Source organism: Larimichthys crocea, chromosome XIX (assembly GCF_000972845.2).
Source record: "Larimichthys crocea isolate SSNF chromosome XIX, L_crocea_2.0, whole genome shotgun sequence".
In the NCBI taxonomy this organism is placed as follows: Eukaryota; Metazoa; Chordata; class Actinopteri; family Sciaenidae; genus Larimichthys; species Larimichthys crocea.
Genome location: NC_040029.1, coordinates 7,987,429 through 8,001,867, shown reverse-complemented (window position 1 = coordinate 8,001,867; position 14,439 = coordinate 7,987,429). Strand labels below are relative to the sequence as shown.

General features: G+C 40.1%; 2 protein-coding genes and 1 long non-coding RNA gene across 4 annotated transcripts in view; 2 read left to right on the top strand and 1 right to left on the bottom strand.

The window, feature by feature from the left end:
* The window catches only part of LOC104929097 (inactive dipeptidyl peptidase 10), a 49,743-nt gene extending 47,807 nt beyond the window's left edge, over nt 1–1,936 (top strand). For both annotated transcript variants that reach the window (XM_019271146.2, XM_019271147.2), the window contains exons 25-27: nt 3–75; nt 280–353; nt 1,023–1,936. In XM_019271146.2, coding sequence (XP_019126691.2) covers nt 3–75; nt 280–353; nt 1,023–1,154 — 279 coding nt within the window. In that variant the 3' untranslated portion in view covers nt 1,155–1,936. The remainder of the gene's footprint in view (nt 1–2; nt 76–279; nt 354–1,022) is intronic.
* Nucleotides 1,937–4,462: 2,526 nt separating this feature from the next.
* Nucleotides 4,463–13,543, top strand: LOC113748346 (uncharacterized). Its single transcript, XR_003464290.1, has 3 exons — nt 4,463–5,418; nt 12,855–13,002; nt 13,134–13,543. It is a non-coding gene; the product is annotated as an uncharacterized LOC113748346 (long non-coding RNA).
* LOC104929096 (tubulin alpha chain) lies at nt 6,421–11,706 on the bottom strand. The gene is made up of 4 exons (XM_010743534.3): nt 11,560–11,706; nt 8,370–8,592; nt 7,725–7,873; nt 6,421–7,532 (listed from the first exon to the last, which is right to left on the bottom strand). The coding sequence occupies exons 1-4, from the start codon at nt 11,560–11,562 to the stop codon at nt 6,558–6,560; spliced, it is 1,350 nt and encodes a 449-aa protein (XP_010741836.1). The 5' UTR covers nt 11,563–11,706; the 3' UTR covers nt 6,421–6,557.
* Nucleotides 13,544–14,439: the final 896 nt, after the last annotated feature.

The following is a 14,439-nucleotide window of genomic DNA, read 5'->3' as shown; positions in this document are numbered from 1 at the left end:
AGGCATCTAAAGTCCTGCCCAACATGAAAGGTCTGCAGGGAGGAACTCTGTTTCTGGCTCACGGCACTGCTGACGGTACGAACAGTTCCCATTGATTACATATATACGATTATAATTTTCATAATAGCCCTGTATTGTGTGTTATTAAAGGTAGGTGTGAGTCTTTTCAGATGGTCCAAATGAACCGGTCCATGATACAGAGCATTAAAACTTGACCTTGATGAAAGCTTTTATATTCAGCAGTACGAATTAACCCTGTTGACTTGTTTTTCTCTACAGCAAACGTTCACTTTCAGCACACGGCAGAGCTCATCAAACACTTGATAAAGATCAGAGCCAACTATACAATGCAGGTAAATGCTGTGAAACTCATTACATTTAATAAAAACTCAAACAGATTTCACAAGGACATACTGGTCTCATATGTAATTAAAAGTCATCAACACTATCATATATTGTTTGTGTACATACTGTATATATATTTATATAAGACAATACAACAGTACAGGTTTAAGAAATGATATAGAAAGTGTTGTAAATGGCCAAAAAATTAAGAATTAATCTTTATTTTGGAGCAGAAACTTGCTGTCTTGCACAGCCTTTTAACAGTAAGATCGTCCAGACTACACCTGAAAAATAAACAATCCCCCCAAAAATGTTTGCGTTCCAAAACATTTCAAATATTTATGGGCGAGAATGTGTATATTTTAGGTATGAAATGCTGTGCTGTACCTTTCTGTTCTCTACCTTGCCATCCTTGGGTTCTTATAAAGCCTTATTTCGACATTGAATTACATGAACATTTTCTTAACTAAAAATTAAAGTTTTTTGTCTTTGTGAGAGAAAATTTGACATTTAGAGGCTTCAATCATGAATTCAACAAACAAGATTTTTTCACTTGTCATTTTCAAGCTTAATTATGCCGATGAAGATGGCCAAAAACTCCAAAAACAGCTGCTGAGTTTTGTGTGGTTTCATATCTTTTTTTTTTACTCGAGCATCTCACATGTTTTCCGTTCCAGATCTACCCAGACGAAGGACACTTCCTGTCCAGGCGCAGCCGGATTCAGCTCACTTACTCCCTAATTGGTTATTTTAGAGGATGTCTGCTTGACGTGTCATCATTACTCGACCGACAACAAGACGAAGACTGAAGCGTGGACCCTGTTTATGATCCTATGTGCCCCTGGTAGACTGACAGAGTATGTGTGTGTGTTTTATACCTGTAGCACAATGTTTGATGGACAAAACAAGCTTTGACATATCAGATATAGTTAAAAGCTCCTGCAGTCAGCTCTGTTGTCGAGTATCATGATGCAAGTTTCACCTGTAGAACGCTGAAAACGCTTCATTTTTGTGCAATCTTTAAGTTCAACAAAATGTGGGGGAAGTTTGGAGCAGGAGTGGATTGAAATACTTATTTCTAATACCTCTTCTATCAGCACATTATCAATAAAAATTAGCGAAATACACTGGAAACAGAAATACGATTTACATGGACACGTAATTCAATGAATATGTCCTTCGACAGTAGCATTTTTACATGCTATTTTTATGCCTTAATGCCAATTTAAAGTAGTTCTGATTCTGGTTAAAGTCCCTGAAAACATATTTCTCTACAACATTGAACATTGATGACAAAATCTAAAGGTTGGACAAAGAGACATAGATACAATAAAATAAATGATTAAATAACGACCCTTCAAACTGTCATTAAATTTGAATTCAAGTAGAAGTTCAACCCAAACTTGAACTCATTTATATAGTCCCTTTCATGAAAATATCAATGAATCTCATGTAAAAGTAGATAATACATGAATAATATGTAGCCATACAATCATAAAATGTTAAAAATAAGAACCAATGTCCGATTCGGCAAGACCTAAAAGCAAACCACAAAAACAATAAAATGTCAACAGTAAAAGTAGAAAATGGAAAAAAAAATAGTACCTTAAAACTGTACTTGATTACAGTACTATAGAATTTATACTCCTGTTTGGGTCATGTCAGAGCAGGAACAATCTTAGAAACCATCAACCACCATTTGATGACGATTTAGGCTTTGAGGCAAAGACCAATGGTTCCTCGTCTGTTTGCCGGTCATTGTTCACAGCCCAGTTAGCAGCTTGAGACGTTGGAATGGAGATGAAGTTAAGACTTATATGATTGGGTTCTTTAGTATTTTGTGCTACATATGGACAGTTTAGCTGCATGTAAATGGTCAGACGTGGTTGGTCTCCGTCTCTCTGAAACCAGAATGTTTCCATTAGCAAAATCTTGGTCCCTTTTCCTTTACAACTACTCTTCGCTAACAATATTTTGTGATCACCTTTAGATGCTTGTAGAGATCTTTACTGACGGGCTGAAACTTTACAAAACAAATGATTACAATTATTCCTGTCAGTATGGGTAAAGTATTTTTTTGGAAGCCCATTACAGTATATTGAGCTTTTTGTCTGAACCATGAGAGTTTCTGTTTTGATGAAAATTGCACCAATCTGGTCAGTCAGTGGGACGTCACTGATCTTCCAACACTTCATGTAGGAAAACATTTCTTTCAAAACATGACACAGTCTGACATCAAGGACATTTTTGTGGCTCCTTCACAATTCCCTTAACTCTCATTTTTCCTTGCCTGATGTCAACATTTCAACAGGGAAGCACAACATTTGCAACTATAAAACGGCCTCAGAGAAAACCTGTGCTGTGTCTCAGTTTGGATAGTACGCTTCTATGTAGGACACTATGTATTTTGTGGCGTAGTGCGCTAATTTCAGCAGGGTAGCGTTGACTACATAACCAAAACTGCGAGTGTTCGGTGTTCTGCACTCAACTTTTTGACTGTTACGAGTGCTCCATTACCATATTTAATTGACGGTGTGAACCCACTTATGTACTCAAGTGTAAATATGAAAGTACGTGAGTTGAGACACGTCACAGTTGTCTTGTATATTCACGTGTGGCAGTTACAGATCTGTTAAAGTCATTTGGCCTTTAATTAGACAGCAATAGAGGTAAACAGATGTACAGTACTTCATGTTATAGGATGTTTTGTTTTATTATACTACATCTTATTGTTGGTATCAATTTCAACTGAGATTTGTTGTAAAAGTAGATATTTATCATTTCACAACAACTTTGACAAATAATTAAAAAGGGGCAATAAGTGATTTTTGTTGTTGTCCTATAGCACAAAATGGTCACGATGTATCTGCAGTAGCTTCAAGAGATTGTAGATGAACTTAGTGTTGATATGTTTTGTTAACCAAAATGTTGTTTCTTAAAAAAATCTGCAGCAGTTTCATTTTTTTTTAACTTCATGATTTATTGTATTTGCAATTTCTGCTGTAATGGACTCGTGCAAATGTCATTTCATGTTTTGATAGTGGCAGGCTATTTAATTTTGTATGTTTTTTTATATTTTCTACTGGTCTGAAAAACGTTCAATCCTCGCATGACAAAACTTTTTTGATTTTCAGAAACTTGCATTGAACCTCACGTCCTGATTTGTTAATTGAAAAATGTGTCTCAAGCATTGTTCTGGTTAAATTTCATAGATTTCAAGTGCTCTTCACTTTGTGTTTAAAATATTTTCCTTTGCTGGAGACACTCCCAGGTTATAGAATTACCCATACAGCACTGCAATAAAAGGCACCATCAAGTGTTATGGCAACACAGCGCCTGAGAGCATTCGTCGCTGTGATTACGGTTACGAGAGTGATTCAGACAATTACTGTCGGACGTACACAAGTGCCATTAATCACGGTGATGAATGTCCTCGACACTGTTGCAGCTTTTAGAGAAGAGGAGTCGTGCTCTGCGTCTGCAACAGAAAAACTAAATCTGAAGTTGTGATTATCCCCAATGAGGCATTGCTATTGGTTGGGCTTGGTAGCCTTGGATACAGCCACTCTCATAATTCATTTAAAGATGAAACATCTTTAAAGTATGTACTTAATGCTCATAAAAACCCCACCTGCTGAACTGTGTGTAACTTTTGACGCCAAGTTGAGTCCAGTTTAAAGAAACAGTGTGTGAAGTCATGGTTATTGTTTCTATTGGGGTTTGTACTGTGAATTTAACTTGATTCTTTTCTTTTCTTCTGAGGGTGAGGGATGAATAAAGAAAAGCTTATTGTATTTTTTGGCTGTTTTAATATTAAAGAACTATGGATGAGCCATTGTTGAGTCTCATTTTACATATTTCCTTTGTGTACTACAGTAGACTTGAGTAAGAGGAGAAATATTATGGTCTTTAAAAATATTACTGGTAAAAAACAAAAAGGTTACTTAAAGGTTCCATATGTAAGACTGAATTGATTGCTGACATTGCTAACATCAATGTGGAGCCAATTTAGGTATTTGTAGATTAGTAGTAGTGGTACTGCATCAGATTGTGTAAGAATATCTTGTTTTTAATGCAAAAAAAGGTCAAATAAATGGGTAGTGGAGTAGAAGTTTGAAGTAGCATAGAATGGTGAAGTATTTGAGTAAATGTACTCAGTTACATTCCACCACTGGTGTCCTGTACACACTAAAATTCCCCTAAAGCAAACACCAGTACATGCTACAGGCTTACCTTTCCTTTCCCAGTTTGCTATTCACTTCCTTTTCTTACACCTGTTCCCAATCCTCCAATCAACTTCCCACCATCATATAAACTCACTGTCACCTTCAGGTCCCCACCAGACTGTTTATTAAGTGACATTAAATGCAATTTTCTATCAAACCAGTCCTGACTCCTTCTATTGTTTGATATCAGCACCTTTTAATTTTTCCCTTGTCACACTGAGTCGATGTGACGTCCTGTCAGCAGTCCGAAAAGGCCACATCATGTTCTTTTTAAACCTTAACAGGGGCTCTCATTTAAAAAAAACAACATTTATCTTTCTCTGTTCTTTGTGACCTTTATAAATCCCCCGTCCACACCGCCTAGACTTTGCTCAAATTATGCCTTAATTACATCAAAGCAATTACAGAGCTGCTATGAACAGAAGAGTTCAGACCTGAACCGGAGAACAAGCCTGTCTCTGGTGGCTCTGCACAGAAAATATATAAAGAAGGGGATGTCTTTTCATTCTGGCTTCGCTTTGAGCAATAATTAGTCAGCACAACACAAACAGACTTTAACTAATAAGAAAATATAATTAACAACAGAAACAAGACAGGAAAAACATGCCCAGATAAAATGTTTTATGTTTCTTGGTGGCTTTTGTAATGCTGACACCTTGTGGCGAAACACCTCATTACAGCTCATCCACCGCTCTTATTTTGAAATACACGGGCAAAATGAGTAGAGGGTTTTAGCAGTGGTCAGTGTTCGTGTGATTGGCTGAGTGCTGATCATGTGATTGCAAGTTACACAAGGTGGATGTGTTGGAAAATATCCCAGTGCACCGAGAGCAACAGATTCTTGGACGTAAGTCTGGTTTTCTGTGTTCCTGAGTACAAACTTTTATTTTCTTGTGATAGATAACAGATAACTTTTCTTTATGATAGCGTTTTTTTGATTATCCCTTATCTAAAATCATAATTTCGTCATAAATCCAAGCGAGGTCACTGCTTTCTATGTGATATGTTTGAGGACTTCATTAAACATTTCTACAGATATCTACAGCTCAAAACCCTCATGAATATCCCAGATATTTATTGATGCTTACAATTTAAAAATAAAAACTAATTCAACCAGTTACACAAGGCAGCACTGAGAAAAGAAGGTTAACATTGCAATCATGGAGGAAGCATGGCTTCAAGTTTGGGAAACCCAGTAAACTCCTTTTGGAGCAATTTCTGCCAAATTTACTGGGCCTCAGTTTGGCTCGGTTTTGGCGGACCATGCTCACATTTTCATCTCGTGCCCCTTATGTTTAGCCTTTCTGGGAAGAAGTGGGCCGTTTGGTCTCAGAGATCCTGGATATGAAATCTGATTTACCTTTTTGTACGTTGTACTTTTTGAAATGTTCTTATAAGCTTCAGTAAAGGTGACACATCTTATGGATGCAAGTAAGAAAACAAAATTCGACAACCTTCAACTACAAAAATATTCAATATTTTTAGTCTTTTTATCTGGACCTCTGTGCCTATTTATTATTTTATCTATCAATCTGTCAGCATAAAATATGAGGATTTGCTGGGTTTGCTTGATGTCTTTTGGTTTTTGGCTGTTCACTGTTCAACAAAAATATTTGTAGACGTCAGTTGTTGAAACATCTGGAATGGAGATCAGAGAGTTACAGCTCTGTTTCTGTAAGTATACACTCTAAATCAAATATTTCTTGGAAGTCAAGTTTCACCAAGAGAGGTTTGATCAAGAGAAGTAAACAGCTTTATTTAGAAAATGAGGTAAAGACACGTTCTCTGTCATTGGAGAGAAATCTTATTAATATACCAAACACCATGGGATTGAGCTCGGACAAACTGCTGCTTGGCAGTAACATTAGTGTTTATTAATGGTCTACAAACAAGTCGTTAAACTGCACATTAACACTCACTGGAGGAGGCTTGCAATCATTTATTCTGAGAGACTTTACTCTTTCTTTGATACAGCTCTATCTGTTTTTAATACTCCTCCCCCTCTTCTTCATCTTCGAATGAGTCGATGCCGACCTCTTCGTAGTCCTTCTCCAGGGCAGCCATGTCCTCTCTGGCCTCTGAGAACTCTCCCTCCTCCATTCCTTCTCCGACATACCAGTGGACGAAGGCCCTCTTGGCGTACATCAGGTCGAACTTGTGGTCGAGTCGAGCCCAGGCCTCAGCGATGGCCGTGGTGTTGCTCAGCATGCACACGGCCCTCTGCACCTTGGCTAGGTCTCCTCCGGGAACCACAGTGGGAGGCTGGTAGTTGATGCCAACCTTGAAACCTGTGGGACACCAGTCCACAAACTGGATGGAGCGCTTGGTTTTGATGTTGCTGATAGCTACGTTGACGTCTTTGGGCACCACGTCGCCACGATACAGCAGGCAGCAGGCCATGTACTTGCCATGACGAGGGTCGCATTTCACCATCTGATTGGCGGGCTCAAAGCAGGAGTTGGTTATTTCAGCCACAGTGAGCTGCTCGTGGTAGGCCTTCTCTGCAGAGATTACTGGGGCGTAGGTAGCCAGAGGGAAGTGGATACGAGGGTAGGGCACCAAGTTGGTCTGGAACTCTGTCAGGTCCACGTTCAAGGCACCGTCGAAGCGCAAAGAGGCAGTGATGGAGGAGACGATCTGGCTAATCAGACGATTCAGGTTGGTGTATGATGGACGCTCAATGTCCAGGTTCCTGCGGCAGATATCGTAGATGGCCTCGTTGTCCACCATGAAGGCGCAATCAGAGTGCTCCAGGGTGGTGTGTGTGGTCAGGATGGAGTTGTAGGGCTCCACCACAGCTGTGGACACCTGAGGAGCAGGGTAGATGGCAAACTCCAGCTTGGACTTCTTGCCAAAGTCGACTGAGAGGCGCTCCATCAAAAGAGAGGTGAAGCCAGAGCCGGTTCCTCCTCCGAAGGAGTGGAAGACCAGGAAACCTTGAAGTCCTGTGCACTGATCAGACTGAACAAGAAAGGTGGAACTTAGTATTGAAAACAGAGTAGAAACATGCTTCTTAAAGGGTTTTATCAAGAATATGGAGATGTTTCACCTTCTTTATTTAAAATTAATGTTGACAATCATCTCCCAATCGCATCTGGCCTTTCACCAGTAATAACTTAAAGAACAAACATGCCCTCCAGCCCTTCTTCTTACCAGTTTGCGGATCCTGTCGAGTACAGAGTCGATGTGCTCCTTTCCAACGGTGTAGTGACCACGGGCGTAGTTGTTGGCGGCATCCTCCTTTCCTGAGATCAGCTGCTCAGGGTGGAAAAGCTGGCGGTATGTGCCTGTACGAACCTCATCTGATGGAGGGAGAAGAGATGGTTTGATGCTATGTTAATGCTGTATGGGAGGGATTGACCATGTGTTTTTTGACCATACTTTCAGCAGTTGTTTCCAGACTTGTAATTTATAGGTGAGGTTTTGAGATGTGAGGCCACAATAAAACTTGCTTGAAATGGACTTTGGTCAAAATCTGGTTTCATATCATTGCCAATGCTTCTACAAGACATCCATTGTCTTGCACTCACTAGTTGATATGGGTAATGTTCAGCCAATTTAATCTTTATAGCTTTACTGTATTTATAGTTTACTTCTCTCTAATCCTTTTAAGTTTTCCTTGAATCTGAAGTTACTAGAAAATCTGTTTCTTTAGCTCTTTGTTTAAAAGGTTTCTAGAACAAAACCAACAGCCGTTGACCCCCTTAACTCCTACTTAAACACTGCCTCAGAAGAAAATGAGCTAAAAGAATGTAAAAAAAACAGCAGGTTGCATCAAGAAACTCCTCGAAAACTCACCAATCACGGTCGGCTCCAGGTCGACAAAGATGGCTCTGGGGACGTACTTCCCGTTGCCAGTCTCGCTGAAGAAGGTGGTGAAGGAGTCGTCGTAGCCTCCAGAGGGCTTCGCGCTGGGCATGTGGCCGTCAGGCTGGATGCCGTGCTCCAGGCAGTACAGCTCCCAGCAGGTGTTGCCCATCTGGACACCAGCCTGGCCAACGTGGATGGAGATACACTCGCGCTGTGGAGGTAAATAAGTTTTAGATATTTAATGTACGATTTAGGGATATTTAACATTTGCCTTACAGGCGCAAAATGTCTTGATATATTAGTGCCAACATTTCTGCTTTTAAACCTGTCTTGACGTGCATAAAAATGACAGTTGAGCACCAGGAAACAACTAGGTGGAGTCATGATCACTTTTCAGCATGTACTTTGCAATATTTGCACCACAACCTGCTTTCCTGTATTCTCAAATTTGCAGATCTGTATATGCAAACTTTGCAGAAAAGTGTTTTCAAACATCCTTGAGGATAGGATGTAACACATCAAACCAGGACTGACTGATCTAGACGAGCAAGCATTTGTGATTAACACAGGCCTGTCAAAGTGTCTATAGGGGCCAAAGTGCTTCCACACCCTGCTGAAGTATTTCTAGTTCCTTGTAAAAGATGAAGGGTGGGGGTAGAGGGTGGAGGAAGGGGGCAGTTGGAGCAGGCTCACTGAGAACTCAAACAAGTTTGGTCTCATCATTTGGGAGGGAAATTCAGCCTGAGGGAGTTTATGATACAGCGCCGTCCCTTCCTGTTTGGTTAACCGGCCTTTCACGTGGAGATAAGTGACGGAAATGCAAATGTCGTGTGACACGGAAAACTTCTCACCAACATCAAAGCACAACAGTATCACCTTTGAGGATAAAATCAGCATTGTTAATGAGTTGCTAACTTGTTTGAATTCATTTCTGCTGATCCATTACTCCTTTGTCCATTTACATTTGTGTTTACATTATTGCAGCAGTTAGTCTGTCAACAGAAGGCCGGCTGTCGCTGGTAATATGAGAACGGAAACACGTCAAGTATTGCTGTAAAAACATCATTATGCCCCTTTTGGTGTCTCATACCTGCCAAGACAAGAATTTAGGTAAGCCAAATCCTGTTATATCATAAGACTACAGCATGAGCCGATGAAATATTGAGTTGTGAAGTTCTTTTTGAGCCCATAGCTGAGCCTAAAAGCTTGACAATGACGAGGTAGCTTGTGATGTTTTTCCAGCAACACAAACAACCAAACTCCAACAATGCAGAACACATTCCCCTCAGCATGGAAATGTTTGTATACGTAGATGTATAGATTTATATATAGGAATTATGCCGAAGGGAATTATGCAACTTGATTTTGACAGGAATGAAATGACCTACTTTTTTTCCCTCCATTCCTGAGGAGAAATGATGTATGAAAGATTAAAACCAAACAAACTGGTGATTCCCAGCCAGGACTAGACAGGAGGTACATGGAAAGATTGTAGAGTAGCTCAAATATTTTGTAAAAATAGAAAATACTTTTTGTTTCGAAAATAAATAATAGTTAGGTAGTTGGTTCAAAATAATGGATTAATTACTAAAATAGCTAAAAAATAATAGGTAAATGGTTAAAATAACATTTGTCAAAGCAACTGAGTGATTGCAAATAATCGTCTGAAATAAAAGTAATGGACACCTAATAGTCATGGATAAATGGTTGTTTTAAGCCTAAATACTAAACAAACTTCACATAAAAAGTGGACTTTCCATTGTGGTTCTTTGTCTTGTTTTGAATTTTGATCCCTTGACCTCCCCCTCCCCCTAAAACAACTTGTGATAAGGCGGCAGAGGAGGGGTTACGGTGAGCTGCCAAGTATGGCATGGCAGCCAGCTCAGCAGCCAGCTATTTTGAGTGAAGCCTCAATCATGCGACCTACAAAGACAGCTAAACTATACCCCACTAACCTGTTGGACTCCCAGACTGCTGCTTGTATAATGGAAATAAATTACTTTAACTGCAGAGTATATAGTGCAGTATATTCACCATGATCTTGATGATCCAGGATTGACATTTGTGGGCTAGATACGAGAAAAAGTGGAAGTGGTGGCCTGTTTGCTCACTGATGTTGCAATACGCCACATCCGTTCATGTTTAACAGACTGACTGTGAAATTCAGCCTTCCAGGCAAAGTCAGTAAACTGACTGATTATCTGCTTCCTGTATCTTGTCCTGATATTACTTCTTGGCTGTCCGTTGGGATCTCAGCAACACAGTGAATCATTGTAAAATCAGCGGTTTCCCAATTGTAAATGACGTAGAAGGATGGTGATTATGTGTTTCCATTTAAATGACCCAACCCCAACTATAATCTCCCCCCAAAAAAACACAAAATACTAGATCCCACCCACCTAAATTCATATTTTAGGGTGGAATACCAACCCCAAAAAGCGGGAAGACTCTCCACATACCTCATGCTGCATACCAAATGGCCCAACAGGAAGTGTCAGCAGCTCGAAACCATTTGGGGAAACAGACTTTTCTTCAAGTTAACACCTCAACAAAGTGTTTTTATTCACAGCAAACATTACAACAACGTTTGCACTCAAAGGAACAAAGTCAAAAGCCGCCTGAACTCCTGCTGAAGACTCAAGTTGGCTTGTAAAAAATGTTAATCCAAGGCTGAAAAGGTGGGGGTTTACCATCATGCGCCTTGGTTTCAGACATACGCATGTTGTATTCAAAAGGCCCCAAACACCTCCAGCTTATCGGTCAGCATGGCTGTGAGCTTCAGAAATAGAAATGTAAAATACACAAGTGGCTGCTGCTGGAAGCCACATCAGCATTCCCCAAAGCAGCCGGGGCAAACAAGCACACCCTCCTCCTGACAGGCAGGCAGGCAGGCAGGCAGGCCTCCAGTACGCATATGGAAACAGTTAACCTTTACTGGAGCTGGAGCCACATGTCTTGGTCGTGTGTTTCCACTGGTTTACTTTATGTTGCTTTTTTTTTTATATTTTATGTGCCAGAAAGGTATTTCAGAAGCTCACTGAAGTCAAATCAGCAGAGAAAAAGCACTTTGAAGCGTGATGCAACAGGAAATCTATGATCTTTTACTCCTGTAGCACATGAAAAACTTTAAATCTTATTTTTTAAACACCAATAACAGTAAGAATGACTTTATACTCACCATTGTGCTGTTTTGATTGTCCTTTTTACGAAGAAGAAGAAGAAGTTTAAACTTTCAGGCTCTCACAGTGCACCTATAATGAGATCTCTGTGAGTGAAGTCCTCTCAGTGTGTGACACACACACTTTTATAGCTACTACATGGGGGAGGAGGAGGAGGATGAGGAGGAGCCTTCAACAGCTGCAGCTTTGTTCTTTCAAATCTGTTTTCTTTTTCAGAGTAAGATATGGCTTCCTGTTTGGCCTTTTCAGAGTAAAAGCAGCGCCAGATCTTTTCGGGAAGTTGATTTCCAGTGGTGGGAAGTGCATTTACATTGTGTTTACATCTCAGAGGTGAATATTTGTACGTTTTACTGCTCTACATTTGTCTGACAGCTTTAGTTACTTGTTACTTTTCAGAAAAAACTCTCTTGGATCAGCTGAAAACTGTTTTTCTTCATTAAAAGTTGACTTTTCTTGACATACGGTTGTTCTCAAAGGACCCCAACACCACAAACATATGACCATGATGCATTGCTGTAGCTGAAACTATGCAACAACTTATAAAGTAGTTCAAATTAGCTTAAACATCTGCAGCAGTAAAATACAACAAGAATCCCAAAACATTAGATATGATAGGAAAATACTGAGGGAAGATTTTACTGCACTATGAGTATTTTTACTTTTAAATGCGGGCTGTAGTTGTAGTTTATTGCATGATGAAGAGGTTTGGAGATGGACCGATGTTGGCTGGTGGTGGGGAGACACGAGGGAATTAGGAGGGAGTAGAGACTCTAAGTTGTGCTCTAAGGTTTGCTTTAGTACTTGAGATGCAGAAATGATGAGTTCAAGGCGTGATCTCTGCACCCGAACCTCGTTATAAAACTTTATTACAGCATATCCTACAAGAAGACACAAGAGAATAGAAACTTTATTGATCCCTCAAGGGGAAATTCTTTGTTGTTACATGCATTTTACCCAAAATAAGACCAGTACCTTGCTCATGGTGCCTCAGGAGCAGCCAGGAGGTGAACCGGCACCTCTGCAATTACTCGTCCACCCTCCATAATTTGGTCCATGCTTGATATGAACCAGCCACCCTTAAATTCCCAAGCCAAATCTCTACAGAATGAGCTACTGCCACCCCAAGAAGGTGCTTATAGAGTCACATTTGATGCACACTTTTTTTTTTACCTTGTCTCTCTGTTCTTTATGTAGGGCAGCTGTGGCTTCAACCAGAAAGCTGTAATTGTTTTATTTGTCATTAAAAGCAGAATTCTCAGGAGAGAAATAAAGTCTACATCTCTTGTCGTTGCAGCTTTTAGACACTAGATGGAGTCATCATCATGCAAAACCCACACTGCTGCAGACAGTTCAAGGTTCAGCGTTACTTTAAAGGGTCCTCTTCTATAACTCCAGTTCAAACCATGGACGTCCATCCTGTACTGGACCTTCTTGATGATGGGGTCAGTGTCGGTTGTTAGGTCTTTGAAGATCCCAGAAATCTGTATGTTTCCACAGCAGACACAGTGTTGTTGATTATGATTCTTACAAAGTTTACTTTTCTCAGCTTTCACCTGTCCATCACTCTTTACAGGAATGCAGAGCTGATCCAGGAGACTTTAGAGGCCAGATCTCATCACACTAGGCCTTCAGCTCTGAATGTAAACATCCTCATAATCCTCAGACAGACCCCTGAGTCCTCCGGAGCCCCTGAACCGATCATTCGTCTTCAAACACTCCCCTAAGCATCTTTTTTTTTTTTTAGGAAAGGAGAGATTTTTTTGGACGATAGACGGATGATGGAGATCTTTTTGAAGTGTTTGGTCCTCCTCCCCTCGAAGGTACACAGATTACTTTTCTTTCACTTCTCCTGATAGACGAATGAGACCAACAAAAAGCTGCCAAACTTTCAGTCTAAAGGTTCAGGGTTATTCTTTGTATAGCAGCTTTATTTCAGTCTAAATTCTGTGCATAGTAAACCGCTTTTAATGTCCACGATAGGCCTTTTTCACAGATGCTATTTTGTCATTAAATAGCAGGATCAGTGTAATGGTTCCCAATGATACTAATTAAGGTTCATTTCCACTTATTGCAGCAGGGCTTTTCCAGCGAGCACGCCGACTCTGTTTGACCTGAATGTACCAGAACCTTAATTAATATCATTGGTAACACCTGTGTTTACTCTGCAGGACTGCCAAGATGGGCGACGACCAGATCAGCCACAATGATCTTCACAACGTCTCTTCAGAAACTTGTGAGTGATGTCCATATTTATACTGCTACTGTATGAGAGAAGGTATAAACATTGCGTCCTTTGGATGTTCCTGGATCCTTAACATAGAAATCAGTCCACAGGCTGTTAAAAATCATTGAAGGGCTAATTTTTTAAGTTACGTTACAACCTGTACCTACATATGGCAGCTTTCAATCGGCTGTCAGTCAGACCTTTATAAATATAGAAATATATCAAAATAAAACACATATCATATATACTTAAGAAACATTAAAAATACTTAAGCTGCTTCCAAAAACAGGGACATCTTCCCTCCTCTGAGGTCTCACTGATTGTCTCAATCATGAGGTTGTTTTTTGGGGGGATCCTGAAGCCTCCTGGAGACTCCTGGAGCCTCGGGCTGGTTGAAGCCATACAGCAGCAAGCATCAAGTATTTTTATCTCGAGAGCACGATTTGTGGGATATTTTCTGAGGCTCTGACCGCCGACTTTGATCTCTGCATCCATCCAGCTTCAATACAGCTTAACCCTTATCACCAGCAACCCAGAGACCACGAGCATCAAGATGGATTTACAGGCAGGGTTACTTTCAGCATGTAATCCATTACAGATTATTGCAGATTACTGATCAGATACTTCAATAATTGTTGTAATTATAAACGGGTTA

Coding starts and splice junctions, on each gene's coding strand:
- LOC104929096 (XM_010743534.3), bottom strand. Junction 7,874..8,369: donor CCTGGAGCCGACCGTGATTG/GTGAGTTTTCGA, acceptor TCCCTCCATCAG/ATGAGGTTCGTACAGGCACA. Junction 7,533..7,724: donor TCGACAGGATCCGCAAACTG/GTAAGAAGAAGG, acceptor TTTCTTGTTCAG/TCTGATCAGTGCACAGGACT.